The sequence below is a fragment of the Triticum urartu genome, chromosome 3A (assembly GCF_056163025.1).
Source record: "Triticum urartu cultivar PI428250 chromosome 3A, HENAU_Tu73, whole genome shotgun sequence".
NCBI classification, from domain to species: Eukaryota; Viridiplantae; Streptophyta; class Magnoliopsida; order Poales; family Poaceae; genus Triticum; species Triticum urartu.
This window is the reverse complement of record NC_141875.1, coordinates 2,539,029-2,561,782: the sequence shown is the minus strand read 5'-3', so window position 1 is coordinate 2,561,782 and position 22,754 is coordinate 2,539,029. Positions and strand designations below refer to the sequence as shown.

At 44.9% G+C, this 22,754-nt stretch overlaps 3 protein-coding genes and 1 pseudogene across 3 annotated transcripts; 2 read left to right on the top strand and 2 right to left on the bottom strand.

Moving 5' to 3' along the window:
- Positions 1-2,422: 2,422 nt before the first annotated feature.
- LOC147977544 (uncharacterized) lies at positions 2,423-2,930 on the top strand. Its single transcript, XM_087516381.1, has one exon. It carries the CDS (start codon positions 2,451-2,453, stop codon positions 2,928-2,930), a length of 480 nt encoding a protein of 159 aa, XP_087372507.1. The 5' UTR covers positions 2,423-2,450.
- Positions 2,931-3,648: 718 nt separating this feature from the next.
- LOC147977543 (secreted RxLR effector protein 161 pseudogene) lies at positions 3,649-4,281 on the bottom strand (annotated as a pseudogene).
- Positions 4,282-13,959: 9,678 nt separating this feature from the next.
- On the top strand, positions 13,960-15,403 carry LOC125542279 (uncharacterized). The gene is made up of 2 exons (XM_048705243.2): positions 13,960-14,212; positions 14,879-15,403. Exons 1-2 carry the CDS (start codon positions 14,108-14,110, stop codon positions 15,134-15,136), a joined length of 363 nt encoding a protein of 120 aa, XP_048561200.1. The 5' UTR covers positions 13,960-14,107; the 3' UTR covers positions 15,137-15,403.
- Positions 15,404-16,107: 704 nt separating this feature from the next.
- Positions 16,108-16,831, bottom strand: LOC125542278 (uncharacterized). The gene has a single exon (XM_048705242.2). The coding sequence runs from the start codon at positions 16,790-16,792 to the stop codon at positions 16,292-16,294; it is 501 nt and encodes a 166-aa protein (XP_048561199.1). The 5' UTR covers positions 16,793-16,831; the 3' UTR covers positions 16,108-16,291.
- Between the last annotated feature and the right edge of the window lie 5,923 nt (positions 16,832-22,754).

Genomic DNA, 22,754 nt, shown 5'->3' with positions numbered 1-22,754 from the left:
CCATGAGAGAGTCTCCAAGTAGTTGAGCCGACGAGCTAAACTAACTAACCGAAAAACATAAAATGACTTGACAAAAAAGAGCTGTCGTGGCAACCAAAAAGCGCTGCCATGGCAGCTGATCCAGAAATGCTGCCATGGCATCGGAAAATGGATGTCATGACACCGCTTTTAAACACGGTTGGATTATTCAACATTTCTCCCCCTAAGCCAGCAGCGTCTTGATCACTTCACTTCGATGTGGATCTTCTCACCAAGCTGGTGAAGACGTGCTCGACCCAGAGCCTTGGTGAAGATGTCCGCAAGCTGCTTGTCGGAGCCGAAGAACTAGACTGTGATAGAGCCGCCGTCGATGCAGTCGCGGATGAAATGATAGCACACCTCGATGTGTTTGCTCCTGTCGTGGAAGAATTGATTCTTGCAAAGTTAAATTACAGACTTGACCAGCAATTACATGATGATGCATGGTCGTCGACATGAAGTACTACTACTCTACTAGCCAACGAACTGTTAAAGATCTCCAGATATTTTCGCTTTAACGGCAATGATTTGTGCAGATATGTAGACATGCTTAATAGTAAAAGACTGGAGCAAAATTGTGAATGATCACAGAGAAGTATTAGGGGGCAGCAATCAGAAGCGCAACCCACAATTAGGAGACAGGTTTATCTGTATGCTCCAATATGATGAATCAGCAAAGCTATACATGTTCTATGCTATTTTACCTGAGAGAGAGCAGCATGAGTGATTAATTAGCTAGTTCATGATCTTAGTACTTGTCCTCTCATGTCCGCGTTCTTCGTCCTGAACTTAATCTCAAAGAGTGATTTGCTTTTGTGGTGTTATGAACGCTTATAATATCATTACCATGTTGAACTCGATGATATCTTTGCTATGAAAACCGTTGGTAATGATATATATGATGCAAGAGTTTTTATATTAATATGATGATGATGATGATGAGTTATTATATCATTTATGAAAGAAACTGCATATTAGTTTCAACTGGATGGATTCTAGCTAAGTGATCAAGTATATGCCATATCCATATTACCTCGATCACTTAAGTAGGTGATCAAGTATATATAATATGGATATGACATATACTTGATGACTTAGCTAGGATCCACGCATCCAGTCAAACTAATCTGCGGTACATTAACCTAATGATTTAACAACTCATTATAATGTAAAACAATCACTAAATTAAATTGAAAACACAAAATTAAAGTAAAAATAAAAAATAAAACCAAAACACACCCAAACATTTAGTACCGGTTGGTGTTACTAACCGGTACTAATGTCCTACGCGCCCACAGAGCTGACTCGTGCCACGTGGTTGCCCTTTACCACCGGTTCGTGCTGAACCGGTACTAAGGGGGGGGGGGGGGGGGGGGCTTTAGTGCCCACAATTTAGTGCCGGTTACCGAACCGGCACTAAAGGGCCTTACGAACCGGTGCTATTGCCCGGTTCTGCACTAGTGATGTAGTAGCCACGATCGAGCGAGGTTCCTCTGATATATGCACGGCTAGCCGGCGCCCCGTGGGAGGGGGGGGGGGGGGGGGTCTCACATCACAATAATGACAACCTTCCTGATTTAGCAAGCGGTAGCCTGCCTTTCATGCCCATGGCATCGCCTCGTACAGTCGTACTTCATGTCTTGCTTTGATGCTCAGGTTCGTTCTTCAGTCTATACTCTACACTACGAGTACAAGCTAATACAAATGTGTGCATGCAGACGAATTAATCAGCAAAGAGTGTTTTCTTTTTGTGAAAAAAGGTCCGATACTCTATGTTAAGTAGCACAAGCCCTTAAAAAAATGCCCTTATAGAAACTGAAAAATCAAATCAAATCAATTGAAAAATTGAAGATCATGCATCTTTTGAAATAAATCCACATAAATCTAAAGGGTATGGCTAGATCTCAGTAACCAAGTCTCAGTCAAGTGACATAACACATAAAAAGAAAAAGGATTTGTACGAATCTTCACCTGAGATGTCATGAATATAGCATCGACTAAGACTTGATTACGTCTCAATCGACTGATATTTAGTAATCCCGAAATTTAAAACTTCAAATCCGATGGACCAAGGAATTTAACCTTGTTAGCTACACATAGTCCACGATAGTTGGTTTTTGCTTGTCTGCCTTTCGGCAAGATCTACCCCCACTAGATTTTGTTTGTGAGTCCCCCTATGAATAACGCATGATGAGATCTGATGGTCGACAAGGATCACTACTACCAAAATTGCTTTACTGCTGTAGCCATGCTGGACCTCCAAGTCCATGAAATGTCCTTTGTCGTTAGCGCGCTACAGCAGGTGACCTGCTGTGCTGCTTGCAATGCTGCGACTCCCACATTTAGGAAGTTCTAGGCTTCCTTTCCTGGCAGCTAACAAACTTTGCCACTCTAAACCAACTACTACATAGCTCCACCTCCACACCAATTTCATGGAGGAAGGTGGGGGTATGGTCCGGTCGGACGGCCATTCATCTCCTATGGAAGCAGCTTCACCTACGGTGGCGGCGACAGCAGCAGCTGCTTCTCTGGACCTGTCTCTAACACTGGCCCTTGTGCCACCACCACCACCACCACCTTCCTCCTCTTCTTCTTCTTGGGCTGCAGCAGATGTCGTTCTACCTTCTTCCACAGGCGCCGGTGGCGATGACCATGGCCGTGGCGGTGGTGGTGGGAGGCACTTCTCGTGCCTCTTCTGCGAGAAGACCTTCCTAAAGTCGCAGGCGCTGGGAGGGCACCAGAACGCACACAAGAAGGAGAGGGCCGCCGGCAGCTGGAACGCCCATCTCTACCTTCCTGCGGACGCGACGTCCATGCTGCCGGCGACCTGGCCGCCCGCCCGCACGCCTACTAGCACGCTTGACGACGACCACGAGCAGCAGCAGCAGCTTGATCTTAGCCTCAAGCTCTAGCAAGCTAGCTAGGGTTCTGTAGTGTCAAGTCAACGCACATATAAGTGCGTTTTTTTCTCCTTAGATCTGTCAGAATTCTCTCTCGCTCTCTCGCTCTCTGAAGAAGCTCAAGCAGAGAAGAACACTTGGTTTTTGCGTCGCGTAATACATTGCGACTTTTCTCCGTTTTTCATTCCCTCATATGACTTACAAAGAAGAAGAAGTGGCCGGTAGAGATCCTACCTCGGCGCCACGATCTGGCTCACGCTCGCGCCATCCCACAAGCACCTAGACCGGGTCCTTAGCCCTACATGCACGGCACGCACAGACGCGGCTTGTGCCTAACTGAACTTAACTGAAAACAAGGAAAAGAAAGCTGCTAAGCTACTGCTACCAACGACTAGATTAAGTTGTCAACAAATCAGCCCCTAATCTCGTCATTGCTGATTTATTTCCTAAGAACTTCAGTCATGCCGATCCTCCTCCTCAGCTCCTGGAACGCCAGTCGTCCAAGTCCTTTTGTCAGAGTATCAGCCAGTTGATCATTGGTTCGAACGTAGTCGATGTCTATCTTCCCTTCCTCCACGCACTCCCGAATGAAGTGGTACCGGATGTCGATGTGCTTGCTCCGCTCGTGGAAGACAGGATTCTTTGACAGAGAGATCACCGATTTGTTGTCGACGAAGAGCTTTGGCGGCACTGTCTCCACGTTCAGCATCTCGCCAAGGAGCCGTGCCAGCTAAATCCCTTGACACGCAGCAGTAGTGGCTGCAACATACTCGGCCTCACACGTGGAAATGGCCACCACTCGTTGCTTCTGCGACTGCCAGCTAACGGGGCTCTCACCAAGGAAGAAGTTGGTACCAGTCGTGCTCTTCCGATCAACAATATCCCCGACATGATCGGCGTCACTGAACCCTGTCAGCTTCGGCTCGCCATTCCTGCACTTAAATGCGCATCCATACTCCAGCGTTCCCGCTATATAGCGCAGCAGGTTCTTCACCGCGGTGTTGTGATCTGCAGCAGGGGCCTCCATGAACCTGCTCAGATAACCCATCGCAAAGCTTATGTCTGGCCTTGTGTGCGTCAGGTACCGCAAACCTCCGATGATGCTCCGGTAATACGTGACGTCCACTGCATCCTCGACGCCATCCTTGCTCAGTTTCAGTCTTGGCTGTATTGGTGTGCTGAGGGAGTTGCAGTCTGCCAGCCCAGCCCGCTCCAACAGCCGCTTGGCATATGCTGTCTGGCAGAGCGTGATCTGATCACGCTCCTGGTGGATCTCAATGCCCAGGTAGAAACCGAGCTTACCCAGATCACTCATACGAAGCAGCTTGGTCATCTGCAACTTGAAACTTGTGATCTCTTCCATGCTCACGCCGGTGATGATGAGATCATCCACATAAATCCCAACAAGCAGCAGTGAACTTCCCGTGCCCCGCCGGTACACGGCGTGCTCTTATGGACAGCATTCGAAGCGAGCGTGCTCAGGCTGTCGTCCAGCTTGGCGTTCCACGCCCTTGAAGCTTGGCGCAGTCCGTATAGGGCCTTGCGGAGGCGCATCACCTTATCTTCCTCACCGGTCTTCACGTATCCCGGCGGTTGTTGCACGTACACCTCCTCGAGCAGGTCTCTGTTCAAGAACACGGACTTCACGTCCATGTGGTGCACCTGCCAGTCATGGTGAGCGGCAAGAGCGATCAACAGCCGCACCAAGTCCATGCGTGCAACCGGTGCAAACACATCCTCGAAGTCGATCCCTTGTCGCTGGACGTAGCCCTTGGCTACCAGCCTCGCCTTCTGCTTTACCACGGCCCCCTGGGCATCTTTCTTCAGCTTGTACACCCACTTCAGACCGATGGCGCGGTGCCCAGGTGGGAGCATGCACAGCTCCCAGGTGCGGTTGTCGTTGATGCTCCGCATCTCCTCTTCCATGGCATCGCACCAACCCTTCTCAATCTTCGCCTCGTTGTACGACGCTGGCTCTTCTGCAGCTAGCAGACATGGAAACTGCCCCTCTTCCTCGGTGAACAGGACGTAGTCGGCAAGCTGCGTGTTCGGCTGCACGATGCCCTCCTTGGCGCGGGTGCGCATGGGGTGCACGTTGGTCGCTGCAGCCTGTCCAGCGCACGCCTCCGAGCCTTTCTAGATACTCAAAAGGTTCAAGAAATCCAAATGTTGCTCACTCATTGCATGAACTAATAAATTCCCTCCATGACGTTATAGCATGACTTGGAGACGATGATAAACCTTTTCGTCCGAGGAAATTTGTCAAGGTCAGCATGTGCACGCGCCATCTCTTGTGTTATTCTTTTGTCAAACTGTTTTCACCTGGGCAGTACTAGTTTTATAAAAACAAAGTATTTGGTGCATCAAGGCTAATAATAATACATACTTCCTCTAATTTGAGCAGATACTACGCCAGGTGTATCGAGATATTCAAGAAACAGAAGATGGTCTCTATAAGCAACAGCTACCTTCTAACAACTTCAACTAATACGATGGAGGTGTAAAGTTCTATGAATAGAAGATGGATGGAAATAACATTACCAACCAATTGTTGACATCTAATTGGTGCAATTTCCACCCAAAGTTACGGTGTTCATCTTTGCCATTGGAGCAAACGTCTCATCATAGTGAATTCCATAAGTTTGACTATATCCTATGGCGACCAATTTGGCCTGTCCACACTTGTCATTAGTAGGCCTACAGCTAGGCCTCCAGATCAACCTGTAGTAGTAGACTAATACCATGCGAAGTCTCTAGTTCCACTAATATTTTAAGCCAACCCCTGGAAATCTGTTGCAGTTGTGCTCTTCTTTATTCTGGGATTTTTTAACTTTCACTCCTTTTACTAAGAAAATTGGAGTCACTTTATTTTATAAATTGAATACTAATTTTTTAAATATATATTTGGCATGATATGACAGAGTGCCTTTCCCATATGATTGAGACTCTCTCAAGCATTCTTAGAAGAGAAGAAAGGTCTGTTTTAAAATAATTCTAGGGGGGGGGGGGGGGGGATCGAATCGGAGTTTCCTTAGGTAGCCATCGACCTACAGTTCTCCTTAAACTTCTGTCCTTGGTGGAAAAGAAGCAAACAAAGATACGCCCGAAGCTTATGGACTTGTCGATATTGTAGGGGATGAAATGATTGACAAGCACTGCGATACTGATCCAGTGTGGTTTCCAGAAATGTTTAAGGATTGTTCTATAAAGGATCATGAGCAAGTTTAATGCTAGAAAAAACGAGATCTGCCTAATCATTTCGGTAGATGAAGTAGTGGGAGGTCACTAAGGAAGTAAGGGGGCATGTTAAGTTGATAATTTCGAACATTGTAGCATCCTTTTGGCGGTTGGGCTTTGAGTTGAGAACTTTTAAGAACTCTTACTAACCAGCTCGCGTGGTTCACGGTTCCACCGAAAACTCTCATTTGTTGAAGCAGAGCATAGTGTGGCGTCGAGCAAGAAAGGTCTTTTTTTTATTTATTGACTGATCTGAAATGAAACTTAGTGGCAAAGTCCTTACTTACTCGGCTCCAGGCCAAATTCCATCCCTGGGGGTAGCGATTTCAAGAGTACTTGGTTGAAAACTTCCAGTTTATTCAAGTAGTTTCACTCGATGCCGTCATCAACTGTCAATAGTAAGTACTCTAGAGCTCCAAAATGGCTTGCAAACAAGGAAACGGCAGCGCATGTTTCCTAGTGCAACGGCATTCGAGTAATAAAAGGGAGACATACGCACTTTTTCATTCCATGTAGATCATCGCCGTTCTTAACCGAGACTCAGGTTAAGCTCCGTCTCGGACAGCTTAAATAGCGGCTAAGCACATTTGGATTTAGCGGGTAGCGATTTGGTTGCTCCTATCCCAAAGATAAGATATCAAACCGACACAGGTGAACAAGTAGAGTATAGTAGGGCACGTCAAGAGAACCATGTCGAAGGAACTCGGCAGCTTGGTAGTTTCCACCGCCTGTCCAGGGTTGAGCCCTGGGATTTGATAGCGGACTTGAAAAGCCACCTACAGACGCTTTACGCCTTTCAAAAGTGAGCGAGCAGAGCTGAAAAAGATGGAGTTACCTGGAGATGAGATTTCTTTCTACGGATATGAAGGATAGAAATATGCTATTTGCTGCTATTCCATCTATACTCCCAGTGGAAGAGCAGATAGCTACTATTTATACCGGAACAAGAGGATATCTTGATTCGTTAGATTCGTTTCGAGACAATGTTTATAATTCATTACATCTGATACCAAATTTTCTGTACAGGGGTTCTGTTTTGGATCCTGCGAGGGCGATTTTTGGAATCGAAATGATAAGCATGTTTTCATCTTTCTTTCTTTCTCACTCACATTGTATATATTTCACACACATATGTTTTCTTTGTGCACCACTATATTTTTTATGCCTTTCCACTACTTAAGGTGAAAAAAATACCCAGAACCGTTTATCAGCTGAATTGTGCAGTCAACGGTCAAATTGATGACTTGGACCAAGGGCTTGAGAAAGTAAGTCGCTGATGGTGGTTTTTGTGCCTGCATATTCATGCTATACATGTGCTTGCATATGATTCCCGTGTTTTCTTTTTCTACAGGTTTTGCATTTAGCAAACTCAAAAATCAGTAAGTTGCCACCGTAAAAATATTATAGTACTTTCATTCATGCTCGTTGTATAGAGGAGAAACTCTTCATATCCATACCCACTTCCTCGTATCCTGCTACCGTGTAAAATAGATGATAGGTTATAATTTATTCACAAATAATGTACACATTATTTTTTTCAGATACTTGACTATCCAGTTTCAACGTGTGATACATGAGGGAAAAGCCGTGCGAGCAATAAAAACATTGCAAGTAAGTTGTATTCTTCTAGTTTCCTTGTTATTGCCCCACGTTATTTTTCTAAATTGATAGGTGCTTATCTATACAATATCTAATAAATTTGCACAAAAAAAGTTCCTACCAAAAAGTAGGATTCCCTTCTCGACTTGACATGCACAGACAGTGCTGGAAGGTACACAAATCCGAGATACAGGGCAAGAGGAAGGTAACAACACAATTTTTTTGTTTTATTATGGAAATCGATTATATGGCAATTGCATTTAGATGGAAATCATCATTGCAGTTGTCAAAAACTAGGGAAGGCACTGGAATATATGGTTTAATTGCAGTCGTCACTCATGAGGGGAAAACTTTGAATTCCGGCCACTACACAACTTTCGTTAAAGAGGACGACATATGGATTCATTTGATGATGACAAAAGATTCACAACAACAGAGAAAGATGTTTTAAAACAGTGTGGCAGATGTGAGTAGTTTTTTCTTTTAAACATAAGATTGTTTGAAATCTGAATTTCTAAAGAAAATTGTTTTTTCATTATCAGCTGATTGACCGACGGCATACATTTGTCCATACAAATCTGACGCCCCGTGAACATTTTGACATTTTTCTAGTTTGATACGGAAACTCGTTGATTTTTTTTTCCCGGACAATAAGTTCTAATGATTTGTTTTCAGGGTAGATGGTCCATATGACAACTATGAAGTAGCTCCAGGAGATGAAAAGAGCATGAATAATGGCGAGGTAAGAATAATGTAAATTAATCTCTATAGCTTCCCTTATTGCAATCCTCCTTTTCTAAATAAAAAATAAAAAATAAAAAAGCTTCCCTTGTTGCATAGTGTAGAGATGTGAGAGGGACGTACTGGCAGTAGAGCATGTGTATCTCATATTGGGGGTGCACTCTTCACGGAAGGGATGAACCCGTCCCCTTTAGGTCAGTCTAGGATGGGCATGGGCCACACTTATAACACATAGCTTAGAGCTAGTTTAGGTGAGGAACACTTAGCTGCCAGAGATCATACTGCAATCTGTCTATATATCTTTTAAATTCACATGGAAATGCACTATGCATGATGAAGTGTTTTTGTGTTTGTAATCAAGGATTGTGTTGGCTATGCACAGGACCAGCAAAATAAATGCAAACATATGCTTGTTTTAATGTAACTACAATCTTTTCTGAACGAGCTATCTATATATTGTACAATCTAAGTCTATGTTGTAACTGCTCCATTTTGTATCCACGATAGGCAAATTGTATAATTGTTTATATGCTTAGCTCACAAGAAGTTAACTGCTAGAATATTTTTCTAAATTCAGCATGAAGGTAGATGCGCTACTGTGCTGTAGATTATGATTGAAGCAATGGACACACATGTGCATTGAGAAAATCTGACGTTAGTGCCAGAAATGATGAGAGCCTTGTGAGGAAACTTTGATTAATTTGGTAGGCAGAAATTCTGGGCGAACTGTCCTGTGATGTGAATGAAGAAAGCAAGAGGCAACAAATGTTCTGTCTACACAAGAATCAGGCCACCATTTCATGTTTATCCTAAGTCAGTGACAAGTGGGTTTCTGTTGTCATTTGTCCAACTATTGTTGTGCTTATTCCATAGCAGCATTAGTAAGCCTGTTTGTGTTGCAGGCTGCCTGAAAGAAGAGGCAAAATATACTATCGGTAGTTACCAGTAAACAAACAAAAATGTCAAGTTTTTGAAACAGAACCTGTCATCAGAGTTCAGTCAATAGGAAGACTACTGGGAATGCTATTTATTTATTATTAATAATAATAATACATTAAAACAGCATATTGTTGTATTCTCTGAATCCATGTCATGTACTACAAAGACTATTTACAATCTTTGGTTTGTCAGAGCGCAGATGCTGAAGGATAGAAGTGGCCGTGCAGGCAGAGCGGTAGCAGTGAATGGGTCAGTTGCTGATGGATGTGCCGTGCTGGGTGGAAAGAAAGTCATGCATGTTGGTGATGCCGCACCGTCTGTGTACGAAAGAGTTGCCGTTCTCCTGCTGCGTGTAAGGTGTGTGGCGAATTCGGTAAATGGGTGGTGGGTTAGCAGATAACACTAACACCTTTTTTGTGTGTGTCCTTGGTGAAGTGAGAAGGCCGGGTGCCTACATAACCTGCCTGTTGGTGTATACCTTGTGCATCCCCAGTGAGGATGGTCCATGCGAACCTATCAATTTGTTGGTTGGTAGGTCGGTCGTGGCATATGCAACTAGACGGGAAATCAATCACTCGGTTTTATGTGGATGCACTTTGAATGCCTAATGCAGCAGATGTTTCCTCTTTTAACTGTTTGGGGACTAAGGTAAAGGTAATTTTGGCCCTCACCCATCTGTTGGCTGGTACTGGTACATGATTCGCAGTCTCACTCTTGTTTTCTGCTTTAACTTGGTCTAGTGCTGATTGCGGGATGTTGCTAGCTAGGCTGGGAATCTTTGGTGTTGGTGTTTGTTGAACATTTTGCTTTGTACAGGTTGTTGGCCGTGTTAACATGCACAACAGATGCACTGAATACGACGTGAGTGCCCATCTGCGGCCTCCAGGTAGCTAGTGTCCTTGACCGCTGTGTGTCCCTGACCGCTGGTGCGGCCTCCAGGTAGGTAGTGTCCCTAACCGCCGGTCTCCAGGTAGGCGGTAGCCAGTGCCCATGACCATCGGCGCCGATCATTTGCCTCGCCGGGCCAGAGTCTTTTGTTGCGCGCTCATGGTCGCAAACTTTTGCGTGCTAGTCCGGCGAATACAAGTCAGGTCAGGTCGTCAGGAGCATCGCGGTTCTTTCTTTTTCTAAAACAGGTCCAAATCTATTATAAAAACTTACCAATGTACAAAACACCCGAAACATAATGAAATTTATATTGAGGTTTTTGGACCACGGAACGACTACTATCGTTGTCAGAATGAACGAGACATCTATGTGCCTCTATCGCCTCTCCCCTAATGAAGCCGACCTGACCATGTCGACGACGGACGAAAAATCTTTGTGCCCATGCCCCTAAGGACCAGTGCTCTAAAATCACTTTCGCCATCGTCATTGAACCCTTGAATCAATATGTAGCACCTGACACAAGATCTCACCATCGCAAACACATGACGAGAAATCGTTACCTTGCTGCCTCAAGAAGACGACAGAAATCTAGAACAGAGCTCCGTCGACTCCATTCCGAAGGACATACTCGAGGAGGATCACAGTAAAAAAAATCATGTCGAAGATGAAGTGTTGTTGTCTACCTTAGCGCTACCCATGTGAGGAGTCTAAAACAGTAACCTACACTACTAACTGGAGTCGAGGCATCGAGATCCCCCTTGCCGCCACTAGCCGCCGGAGCAGCATCCGTAGGGGAGGTTGATCCATGGGCTCACCAGCGGAGCTGTAGGGGACGGGTCACTAGTGCAGAAAAGCCAGCCTTACTAGCGGCCTTCGAAATACTTCATTTGTAGCACTCTAGCCCCACGCCCTAGTATCATGCCACTGATAAAAGGGGTCATCACTGGCGCTGCCTGGCGACATCGCTTGTATATTCACATTAGTGTGTTGGGCATGGACGTCGCTGATAACTCGGGTTACATACAGAAAGAGTACATAACAAAACCCGTAAAAGCATCACTGGTCGCAAGATAATTTTTCCACAAAATCTATTAAAAAGCAAGCGCATATATCTTGTAGTTCAACTCTGATGTCTTCTCAGTCAGGCTGTTGAGAACCAGCTTGAGCTGAAGATCGCCAAGGGTGCTGGCCCTGAAAGCAAAAAGAAAAACTTTACCAACTGCAAGACCATTCATATCGACAAGATCACTTCAGCCCTTGTCGAAGATGATGCACCCATCATCACACTTGTGGTATTGGACCGACCTAAAATTATCCTTCCTCATATGAATGCTATCAAATACGTGCGTGCGTGCATGCCTGCCTGCCTTCCTAAAACAGATATTGTATAGTAATGACTTTTATTTTAGTTCATTTAGTTATATAAGTATGTCTTATTTTGGCTATACAACCTAACTAAAAAATATTCACCACTATATTTTTTGTTGTGACTAATATTATTTATTAAAATCTTTGTTTGGGACATTTAATTCAACCACATTTCATCTAAAACTCAGAACCATATAAAAATATAAAAAGTGTCACATTCATCTAAGATACAGGCCACTCACATGCACAATATGTTATATGTTCGTTTCTATTTCCAAAAATTCTATACGTGTTTTTTTTACTGGAGCACCTTGACTCGTTCTAAAGTTTTTTTTACAATATTGTTTAATTGTGTTCTCATCCGCACTTGGTTCCATTGCTAGTTTATTTTTTATTTAGTAGGTCCCTCATTCATTAATTTTCGTCATGGACATGCATGCTTTAATTGTTCATGTTCACGTAATAATGGTGTTTGTAACATGTGTGCATGAAACATGACATTTTTATCTTCAGGTGAAAAATGTTTAGGCTCAGTATTTGATAAGTTCATATAATCGTGTTTTGTTTAAAACAAATGTTATTTAAGAGTAGCCTATCAATTTTTGTGATATTACATCATTTGTTTTTCCCTAGCACTATTTCACACGCAAATTGTTGTTATCTTTAATAGTTACTATATTAAATTCTGGAGTCGGTGAATTTTTTGCGATCTGTCAATCTAGCAAATTTGATGGAAAATGACAGCACTTGACATGGAACAGGTAATTAGGAAATGCAAGCACGATCTGCCTTTCTTTAGCCCTAGTTACATAGTGGTGTCTATGCATGATATGAAATGCTACTCCAAGACACCATCTACCCAAACCAATGCACATGCCCCGAGACACTTTATACTTGGTGTTAGGCTGGTCATAGTGGGAAGTAACTTAGATTAGTAACATGCATATGTTACTAGTCTATGTTACTATACCTTCATAATGGCTATTAACTATGTGTAGTATCATGCAAACCTTCATTTATTCAGAGGTAGACTCATTTTGCCTTGGTGTGTGTTATGTTACGGTAACATATTATGTTACCATAAACATCTCTCTCCTCATTAACTACTTACCAAATAGGCAAATTTGTGTTGCGGTATGTTATGTTACTAGCTAAATTAGGCTGGTCATAGTGGGAGATAACTTACACTAGTAACATGCATACGTTACGAGTCTATGTTACTACCTTCATAGTGGGTAGTGACATATGTGTGATACAATGCAGCCCTTCATTTATTTAGATGTAGACTCATTTTACCTTGGTTGTGTTATGTATCTCTCCTCACTAAAAGCTTGCCACAGAAGCAAACTTGCCCTGGAGTGCATTATGTTATTAACTAAGTTACTCCCATCATGACCAAACTTACTCCCACTATGACAAGCCTTAGAGGAACAATTACTACTTGCATTGAGTCTTGGCTGGGTCCACCGTAATTAACAAAATTAATGTGATCACTTGTCGCATCCTTTCGCCAAACCATCATTTTATCGTGCACTTATCTTGAACCTCGGTGATCTCGTGGATATGCACGTGTAGGCTACAAAGTCGAAGTCTACATTCTACAATATATCACCGAAAATCACTCCGACATGCAATAAATAAATAGTTTTGAGCTCATAGTAAAAAAAAATAAGAATTGTTACAGTTGTAATACCAACCAAGATTGCTCTAGGGTTATCAGTATTAGTCGCATAGATCTTCATTCTCCTTTCTCTTTTATTGATAAAAATTCAGTGTCCAGGTAATTAGCGAAACCAAAAAACATTTTTGATTTTGAACATGCATAGAAAATATACTCTATGAATAAAAAAGGAAGTTAAATGAAGATAAATAATTCACCCACAAAAAAAAGCAAATAAATAATAAAATAGAATAAATAGATGGAAAAGACCTATACAGAAAAATAAAGAAAAAATAGGATAAAAATGGTAAAACGATTTTATGTATGAAGGTCTAGGGAGTAGATTGTATGTATGAATGATAGTTTATCCAGTTTTCTGGTATCTCACACGTCTATGCACCTAAGAGCATGTAGTACAATGGTAGGCGCTTATCTAGGTGCTTAAACAGAAAAAATAAGGGAAACATTCCTGGTCGGGGCACCGGCCGAACCGTTGCGCCGGTCACGCGCGGTTCGTTCGATTGCAGCAGATCGTCTGGCCCGTGTGCGGCCTTATCTGCTGACCCCACCGCTTTTTAATCTACTGACCCCAACTACTCCTCTTTCTTATCCTTTCTTACTATTCTTGCGTTCCCAGCCACACAGCCATTCTTCCCCCGCGTCCTCTCCCTCTCATGATCTACCTCCAAATAAACAGCTCGCCGGCGGCGGAAGAGGTGTGTGGCGAGCGAGCGACCCCGGAGGAGCACAAACAAAGATGCAGAGGTGCGTAGAGGACGACTGTCGGCGAGCGGAGGTGTGGTGCTTCCAGCTACAGCGGCAGCCTGTGGATGTTGGCAAGAGCTACAACCATGGCGTCCAGGTGCTGGAATCCGCACACATTTTTGCTTCAATCGGCGTTCTGTTTTTTTGCTGAAACTAGCGTTGTTCTGTATGTGTTTGCTACCACCGTTTTGTATTTTGCTGGAACCAGTGTCGTTTTTTGCCACCACCGTGTTTTTGATTTGCTGGAACCAGCCCTCGACTTTGCATCTTTGCTACCACCATGGTGGCTAGATGCTGGAACCCGCACAAAATTTTGCTTCCATCAGCGTTTTGGTTTTACTGAAACTAGCGTCGTCTTTTGTATTTTTTGCTACCACCCTTTTGTATTTTGCTGGAACCAGCGTCAATTTTTGCTACCATCGCCTTTTTGATTTGCTGGAACCAGCCCTCAACTTTGCATCTTTGCTACCACCGGTGTTCTGGTTTGCTGGAACAAGCTTCAATTTTTGCTACCACCAGGGTTCGGTTTGTTGGGACGCCGTCTAATTTCTGAAAATTTTGCTACTACCGTTTTTTGGTTTGCTGGAACAAGCTTCAATTTTTGCTACAATTGTCCTTTGCTGCGAGACCACAGAGTCGTCGCCATTTGTTTCTACAGGAGGGCGAGGGAGGGGGATGGGCATCACCGGCGAGGTGAAGTGATTTTTTGCTGGAACTGTCTTAATTTTTTGCTATGACCCATGGTTTATTTTGTAGTGACCAGCAAATTGAGGATGAGGTACAGCGCGAGCTCGACGACGGGGTGCTGCGGCCATCTCCACCAGGGTTGCCATGGCCGGTAAGCACGGTCGCCCAAGGATGCGGCGGCGAGCGTGGGTTTCCGGTGAACACGATGCCGAGAACGAGCGTGGGGCGGCCAAGGATGCATCGGCGAGAGCATGTTGCCAGCGAGCATGAGGCCGTGGACGAGCGCGGGCGGCCCAAGGATGCGTCGGCGAGAGCGGGTTGCCGGCGAGCATGAGGCCGAGGACGAGCCCGGGCAGCGCAAGTGGAAGGCGAGCGCGGCGCTGGGAAAAGCTGCACGAGGCGGTGAAATACAGGGACCCGCGCGAGGGCGAGATGCGTCAGGAGGAAGATAATGTCCAGGGAGAATCGTTTTCTTTTTCTATATATCCAACGCCCAGGGCTAGTGGCATCTGGCGGCTAGGGTGCGACCGGCCGAAACTTTCGGCCGGCGCACCGGCGCCCAGTATTGCCCAAAAAATAAATAGCAAAAGGTTTAAAAATCCCCAAGCATTATCTGCTTCGACGCTGGCGCTAACCATGGGCGCTAAATATGTGTGGGAAACAACGCTTGTGCCTCATCTCGTGGGGAAAAAAGAGGCAAGCGCTCGCTGCCTTTCTTTGCGTTGCTGCGGCTCCGAACGCCAGGAATCAAGGGCGTAACTGCCGATCGGACTGGAAATTATTCCTAGCGTCCACCTTAGCGCCTAGCGTTGAAGATGCCCGGATCACCGCATGCATGAGTCGGACCACCCCTAAAACAACCACCGGACCCGTACGTGTATGAGCTAGTCATGCTTAGAGCATGTGTTTTTCCTAAGCTTCCAAATAGCCAACAACACACCAGATATACCGGGGACAATCACACTTCGACAACTAACATGGAGAAGTGCCAGCATTAGCAGGTCGGACCCCGTCTCTCCTGGACCAACAGATACTTGGACACATGTCCGGAGCACAATGCAAGATCCCATCTCCATGAAAGGAAGCCAACCACTTGCGAGATCTGGGAGCCGCACTACTGCGAGCCAACAGGTGTGGGCCTCCGCCGGCTATAGCCAACCACGCACAGGAACACCCACAGAGGAACACGGAGGCAGATCTATCATGGCTACAGAGGTGTAGTAACAGTTGGGTAGTGATATATTCTTATATCAATGTCGTTCAACATGCGTTAATGAGCTACTCCTTTTTGCAAAGCCAGTCGGGGCAAAATTCAGCAAAGTAAAATGGACAACATGCGAGTAGTGCACGCAAATTAACAATGATCGACAGAAGTTGCCTCCACAGATACTTGAGTGCACACACCCACGCTCAAGCTAGATGATCTAAGGAGGAAAAAGACGCACGTATATGTGCGTTGACTTGACACTACAGAACCCTAGCTAGCTTGCTAGAGCTTGAGGCTAAGATCAAGCTGCTGCTGCTGCTGCTGCTCGTGGTCGTCGACAAGCCTGCTAGTAGGCGTACGTGCGGGCTGCGAGGTCGGCGGCAGCATGGACGCCGCGGCGGCCGGCTGGTTGGCTGCCCCTGCCGCGGGAAGGTAGAGGTGGGCGTTCCAACTGCCGGCGGCCCTCTCCTTCTTGTGCGCATTCTGGTGGCCCCCCAACGCCTGCGACTTGAGGAAGGTCTTGTCGCAGAAGAGGCACGAGAAGAGCCTCCCACCACCATGGCCATGGTAATTGCCACCGGCGCCTGTAGAAGAAGGAAGAACAACATCTGCTGCAGCCCAACAAGAGGAGGAAGGTGGTGGTGGTGGTGGTGGTGACATAGGGGCCAGTGTTAGAGACAGATCCAGAGAAGCAGCGCCTGCCGCCGCCACCGCAGGCGAAGCTGCTTCCATAGGAGATGAATGGCCATCCGGCCGGACGACCGTACCTCCACCTTCCTCCATGGAGGTGGTGTGGAGCTATGCAGTGGGTTTTGAGTGGCCAAGTTTGTTATAGCTGCCATGAAAGGAAGCCTACAACTTCCTAAATGTGGCAGTCGCATTAATTATTACAAGCAGCACAGTGTGCCCCAACGGCTGCAGCGCGCTAACGACAAAGGAACTTGGACTTGGAGGTCCAGCATGTCTACAGTGGTTAAAGTAGTTTTGGTAGTAGTGATCCTTGTCGACCATCAGTTCTCATCATGCGTTATTCATAGGGCTGTGGAGTGGACCCACAAACAAAATCTAGTGGGGGTAGATCTCGCCAAAATAGATCTTGGCAAGCAAAAAACAACTATCTTGGATTGGGTGTACCAAGCAAGGTTAAATTCCTTGGTCCATTGGAGTTGAAAGTTTTAGATTTACGTGGATTTATTTCAAAAGACGATGTTCAATTTCACAATTTATTTGATGTGATTTCTTAGTTCTAAAAAAAGCATTTTTAAGGTCTTGTGCTACTTAACATATGGCATCTGTCCATTTTTCACCAAAACAAAACTCTTTGCTGATCAGCTCGACTCCATGCACACATTTGTATTAGCTTGTACTCGTAGTGTAGACTGAAGAACGAACCTTAGCATCAAAGCAAGACACGAAGTACGTGGACGATGCCATGGGCATGAAAGGCAGGCCCCCACTTGCTAAATCAGGGAGGTTGGCATTATTGTGATGTGCCGCCGGGAGCTCCCTCGGAAGCTACCTCGATCGTGGCTACTACATGCAGAAGTGCAGATCATTACCGTCAAAGGGAAAAAGATCTGGAGATCTTTAACAGTTCACTGGCTAGTAGAGCAATAGTGCTTACGTCGACGACCATGCATCATCATGTAATTGTCCTAGTGACTAGTGTTGTGATAGTTTTCGATGAAAAGAAAAAAACTACTCCCTTCAATCCATTCACTAACCACTTTTAATGCTTATTTGTGAATCTGGCCCCCCATATATGCCAAATCGTTTGACTACACTCATACACGCAATGTGTCCAAAATGTTTGGTTACATCAAGTGTATGAGTGTAGTCAAACGGTTTGGTGCAGCTATAAGACGACTTATCATCTGAGTGTGTGAGTGTAATCAAACCGTTTGGAGTGACTCACACACTTATTGTAGTCAAATGATTCGGGTATTTGGTTAAATTACCTATATGAGTGTAGCCAAACGGTTTGGCATATATATCGAGGGCCCGATTCATTTAATAAATTTAAGTTTTTGAAAGGATCATTTAGTACAAACAATGTGAGCAAACAGCCAAACTCTTGTGCAGTACGTGCGACGCCTGCTGCTGCAAGCATGCGTGCACGTACGGTTTCACGTAAATCAGCCGCTACCTTGTCTAGGCGTCGCCAAGACACACCTTACTTCAGGCACAGTATCTGCAAGCTTTTTTTTGGCCCAGGTGCCTGTCAGGTCTCCATCACGGGCGCAAGACTGTCCGGTGTCCATCCACTATGCCCCAAGAGAACACGTACCACGTACTATCTCTGTTCTGGTTTATTGCCCCCCCTCTGTATTATATGCTAAATTTTGATAGATTTAACTAACAAAATGTTAATGCATCTCGCTAAAAATTTATATCGTTGGGTTCATATTTGAACATTGTTTTTAATTATATTACTTTTGCTACGTATAACTTATATTTTATTAGATAAAATCATGGCAAAAATATGATCCTAAATACGAGAAGGACTAATAAATCAGGAGGGAGGTAGCATGTTGTGCGATCAAATAATTCGTCTGAACTATTAGCAAAACTAATTAAGAATGGTGTGGCATAAAGCGCCAATATAAATAGGGGCCACGCCTTCTCAGAGATGCAAATCAGCTTTTCAAGGGACCAACAAAGTAATTAAGTTTTAATGAAGGCTAGTTGGACGAAATATAATAATACTAGTAGTGTTACGTCCGATTGCAGAGAACCGCATATGCATGTCGGCACATAATAAGAAAACCTAAACATCACCTAAAGTTGATGCGTCTCACACACAAAAGAGTACTCCTGGTACTACTCCTATATGCCTCCACACTCCTATATGCGAGTCAATTCCTTCCGAGGAAGCCCTAAAGACCGTGCCCTGGCCAGACACACTTCAAGTTTCCACGCAGTTCAACAGTACATTCGACTGTGCAGTGCTCTTGGCCTCTTGCAAGGCAGTGCTAATTTATTAGCACATCATGGGATTTGGTTTGGTGTTAGCTTCATCTTATTTCTAGTTAGTTCAACTCCAGTCACAATATATTCCACTCGTTGTTGCTCTATTGTTGATCCGAAAACAGGGACCACATGGATGTGTTTGCTACCGAGACATGAATAAATTTGCTCGGAGAGGTACCACACCTAAATGACGGAACTGATTTAGGGAACCTCGGTACACGGGAATCCACTTCCGAAATAAAATTAGCAAAAATATAGTTATAAGTTTTCATAAGTTACAGAAACAAACACATGCTCATTTCTGACATGTTTGAGCTGAATATATACGGTTTCCTTGGTTAAGGTGAGTACACCTGAACCCATGATCACTCCTGTATTATGCTCTAAAAGGACATCAAACTGCTAGCCTCATCCAGATGCCTAAGTCAAACATGTAAAAAAGAGTTTAACAAGGTGAAATCGCATAAAGTAGCAGGATGATGCTCTATTGATTGTTTGACCACCCATTAGACGTGACGGGTCACTGAAGTATATGAGAGATGAGTTGGGAAATCGCCTGAGAAGGGCATACCTCTAGAGGATTATTTCGCTAGCCCGCCCAAGTTCTGATTGTCTTTCACGGGGTTTTCCACGAACTGCCAAAAACTGTATCCAGTGGAGGCAGCTCCTTTCGGCAGTTGCCTTTGGTCGTGTCTCACATCAGATAGTTGAACGGCCGGAGCCATGTGCAATATGCCATCAGGTGAAAGCTTCACTTGTTAACATATCATCAATATACAGAGCAACATAGAGAGCTCAAATAGCTGAACATCTTCATGTCCGTGTGGCACATAAAGGGGTCAGAACAAGAAGGCGTAGAGACGAGCAGTGTTTTTCCCACAAGAGGTCCTTGGAATATAACAATTCAGAGGAAGATCTCTACATACTCAAAATTAATATGCATGTACAACAAAATATAGTATTACATCTGAACAAATTGAATAACTAGTAATATTTCACGAATTGAAAATTAATATACAAGCATGACATTGGATATGTTCCGTTTCAGAAAGAAATCGTATTTCTCATCCTTATCGATCTCTGGCATGGCACCATGCAGCAGAAAGACGAACAAAGTCATTTGCTTTTCGAAACCAAGAGTGAGAAACCCTTGAGATATACATGGGGGACAAGTCATGCTCATACTAGAGTATATAGAGGAAATTAACTCATTGCAGGAAACTAGCAGTGTACAAACCGTATAGCAATTGCCAATGGAGCTAGCTAGCCCCGTACGTGCTGTACGGCATACACATGAGCTAGAGCTAATTAAAGCTTGAGGCTAAGATCAAGCTTTTGGTGCTTGTCGTCGTCATCGTCATCATCAAGGTACGCCGTTGCGGTGGCCGGTGCCGGGGCACGAGGGTGGTCAGGGAGATAGAGGTGGGCGTTCCAGGTGCCGACAACCCTCTCCTTACGGTGGGCGTTCTGGTGGCCCCCTAGCGCCTGCGACTTGAGGAATTTCCTCTCGCAGAAGAGGCAAGAAAAGAGTCTCGATCTCCCGCTCCCACCACCGCGGCGGCGGCAGCGGTTAGAAGGAAGAACAGCCTTAGGAGACATGGGGGCCAGCGTGAGAGACAGGTCTAGAGGAGCTGCTGCAGCTGCAGGGGGAGCGTGTGCATCCATGGACTTCTTGGAAAAGATGGTGGCCATGAAAGGAAGCTGGTGGCCACGAAAGGACGGCGGCCGGTGGCGACGGAGTCTTATAGGGAGCTGGTGGCCATGAAAGGAAGCAGACCACTTGCTAAATCTGGGAGCCCAATAATTATTGGCAGTGGGTGCCCCCTCCGGTCTATGGGAAGCTACCAAGGAGCACATATACCTACAAGGACATCCATTGGCTACATCATGGCTACAAGATGTAATTTACACTCCATATGTTATTGAGTATTTTTCTTGGAAAAGCCAACCGGGGCAACCTAACTATATTCCCACTATAACAGAAATTAAGGTTGGATCAAAGGTAACGACTATAAAACTAATCACTGGGCGCTTACTGACGGGTTTCACACTCATCAACGGTTAAATATCGGCATCCATTAGCGGTGATACAGCAGGAAAAATGGGCATATTCCTAGCCCCGGCTCATACCCGTCACCCCTTGACCCTATTGCCACCGCTTGGAGGAGTTCCAGGACATCGCCCACTGCTACATAACATCTCACTACCGATAGGTGAAAACACCTCACCACTAACTTTGGCAAGGTGACTGGTTAGTAGTGATCACTCAGATCAATTCTATCAAAATCCACCAATATCTAAAAACCGCTTTTACAGTGAGGGGGCTGTGTAGCAGATTTCCGATGGCGATCTCTATCCCTAATTCTGTTTTAAGGGCACCTCCAAAGCGGACCCCTAAAACGGACATTGTATTTGTCCACAGACAGTGATATGGGAGCCTGTCATCCAACCGTGTCCGCATATATTTTAAACCGAATTTTAACAAACCGGAAGAATTTCATGCCAACACGATGGAATTTACTTAAGTTCGGACATAATTTACATCAAACGAACGATATTTTATCCGTTTAAGTAAAACTTAAAAAAATAAACTAACTTGTAGTGTACGGTAACCTCGTATTCGTGGCCGGCCTGGCCAGCAGTGTTAGCACTAATCTTGACATATGCATGATTCCATTGGCAGCCGAGTCTTCCAGCCATGACGAGGGCAGAGGCCGGAGAGCTAGCCAGTTTATGCTCGTGCATGTAGTTAGTTCGTTGGCTCCATGCATGGTTGTTGTTAGGGCATGTACAATGATGTTATCTTAGGAGTACCACGTAGGATAAATGCTGAGATGGAGGAGAGAGGAACCATATGAAAAGGCTTGTCTTCTCTTATTTAAGAGATGATCTCTTAACACAATATGTCTCATCATATTTTTAGGAATAGCTAATTATTGAAGAGAACGCTAATATTGCAGACATACTTTTTGTCATTTCTTAATTATATGCAAGACTTAAGATAAGGCTGTCTTACCAATCATTGTACATGCCCTTGGTACTTAGCCAAGTCGTGTGGCTGTTAGAGAGATTCCAGCAGAAGATAAGGTCATGGGTAGTGCATGCATGGGTTAGTAGTTAGTTGCCGAGAGTGGCGGCTGCTTAGTGTGTGGGCGTGTGTACTACTTAACAGAGGTGTGTTGTGTGTGTAGGTGGTAGTGCCATGAGAAATGTAGTCTGCGTGCTGTGTATGTCGCGGGGCGGGCGGTGAGCCACATTGGAGTTCAAGTTGGAGTGAGTCGCCATGTATATGTTCGTGAGTCGAATACAAGAAGAAAGAATGGCGTTCGTCGCAGGGAGGCGTATGTCGCCGCAAATATTCGTGTGCTCGAGTTCATGTCGAGTTTGTCTCCTTCCGTCCGGCATTCGTGTTTTTGGAGAGAGAGAAAGAGAGAGTGTGTTGAGGTGGATCATATATAGGTAATAGGTGGGGGCATCCACATGTGTGCCTAATCCGTATTTAAAGAATGGGGCTTGGCCACCCCTAAGTTTGCATGGAAGATTATTAATTAGTTTGACGAGTTGGAGCACACCATCAGAATACACAGAATCTAAAAATAGTCCAATTAACATGGATTCAACTGAGATGAACAAATGAGTTGCCTATACTTTGTCGATGGAGACAGGCCCGCCGTGTGCATGAGCCGGACCCCCCTTAAGACAACCACCGGACTCATACGTTTATGAGCTAGTCACATGCTTTAAAGCATGCATTGTTCCTAAATTTCCAAATACG

Excerpts from the sequence above, each read along its gene's own strand:
- LOC147977544 (XM_087516381.1), top strand. The coding sequence starts at position 2,451 with ATGGAGGAAGGTGGGGGTATGGTCCGGTCGGACGGCCATTCATCTCCT.
- LOC125542279 (XM_048705243.2), top strand. The coding sequence starts at position 14,108 with ATGCAGAGGTGCGTAGAGGACGACTGTCGGCGAGCGGAGGTGTGGTGC. Across the intron at positions 14,213-14,878 it reads GCTACAACCATGGCGTCCAG|CAAATTGAGGATGAGGTACA; the intron begins GTGCTGGAATCC and ends TGTAGTGACCAG.
- LOC125542278 (XM_048705242.2), bottom strand. The coding sequence starts at position 16,792 with ATGGAGGAAGGTGGAGGTACGGTCGTCCGGCCGGATGGCCATTCATCT.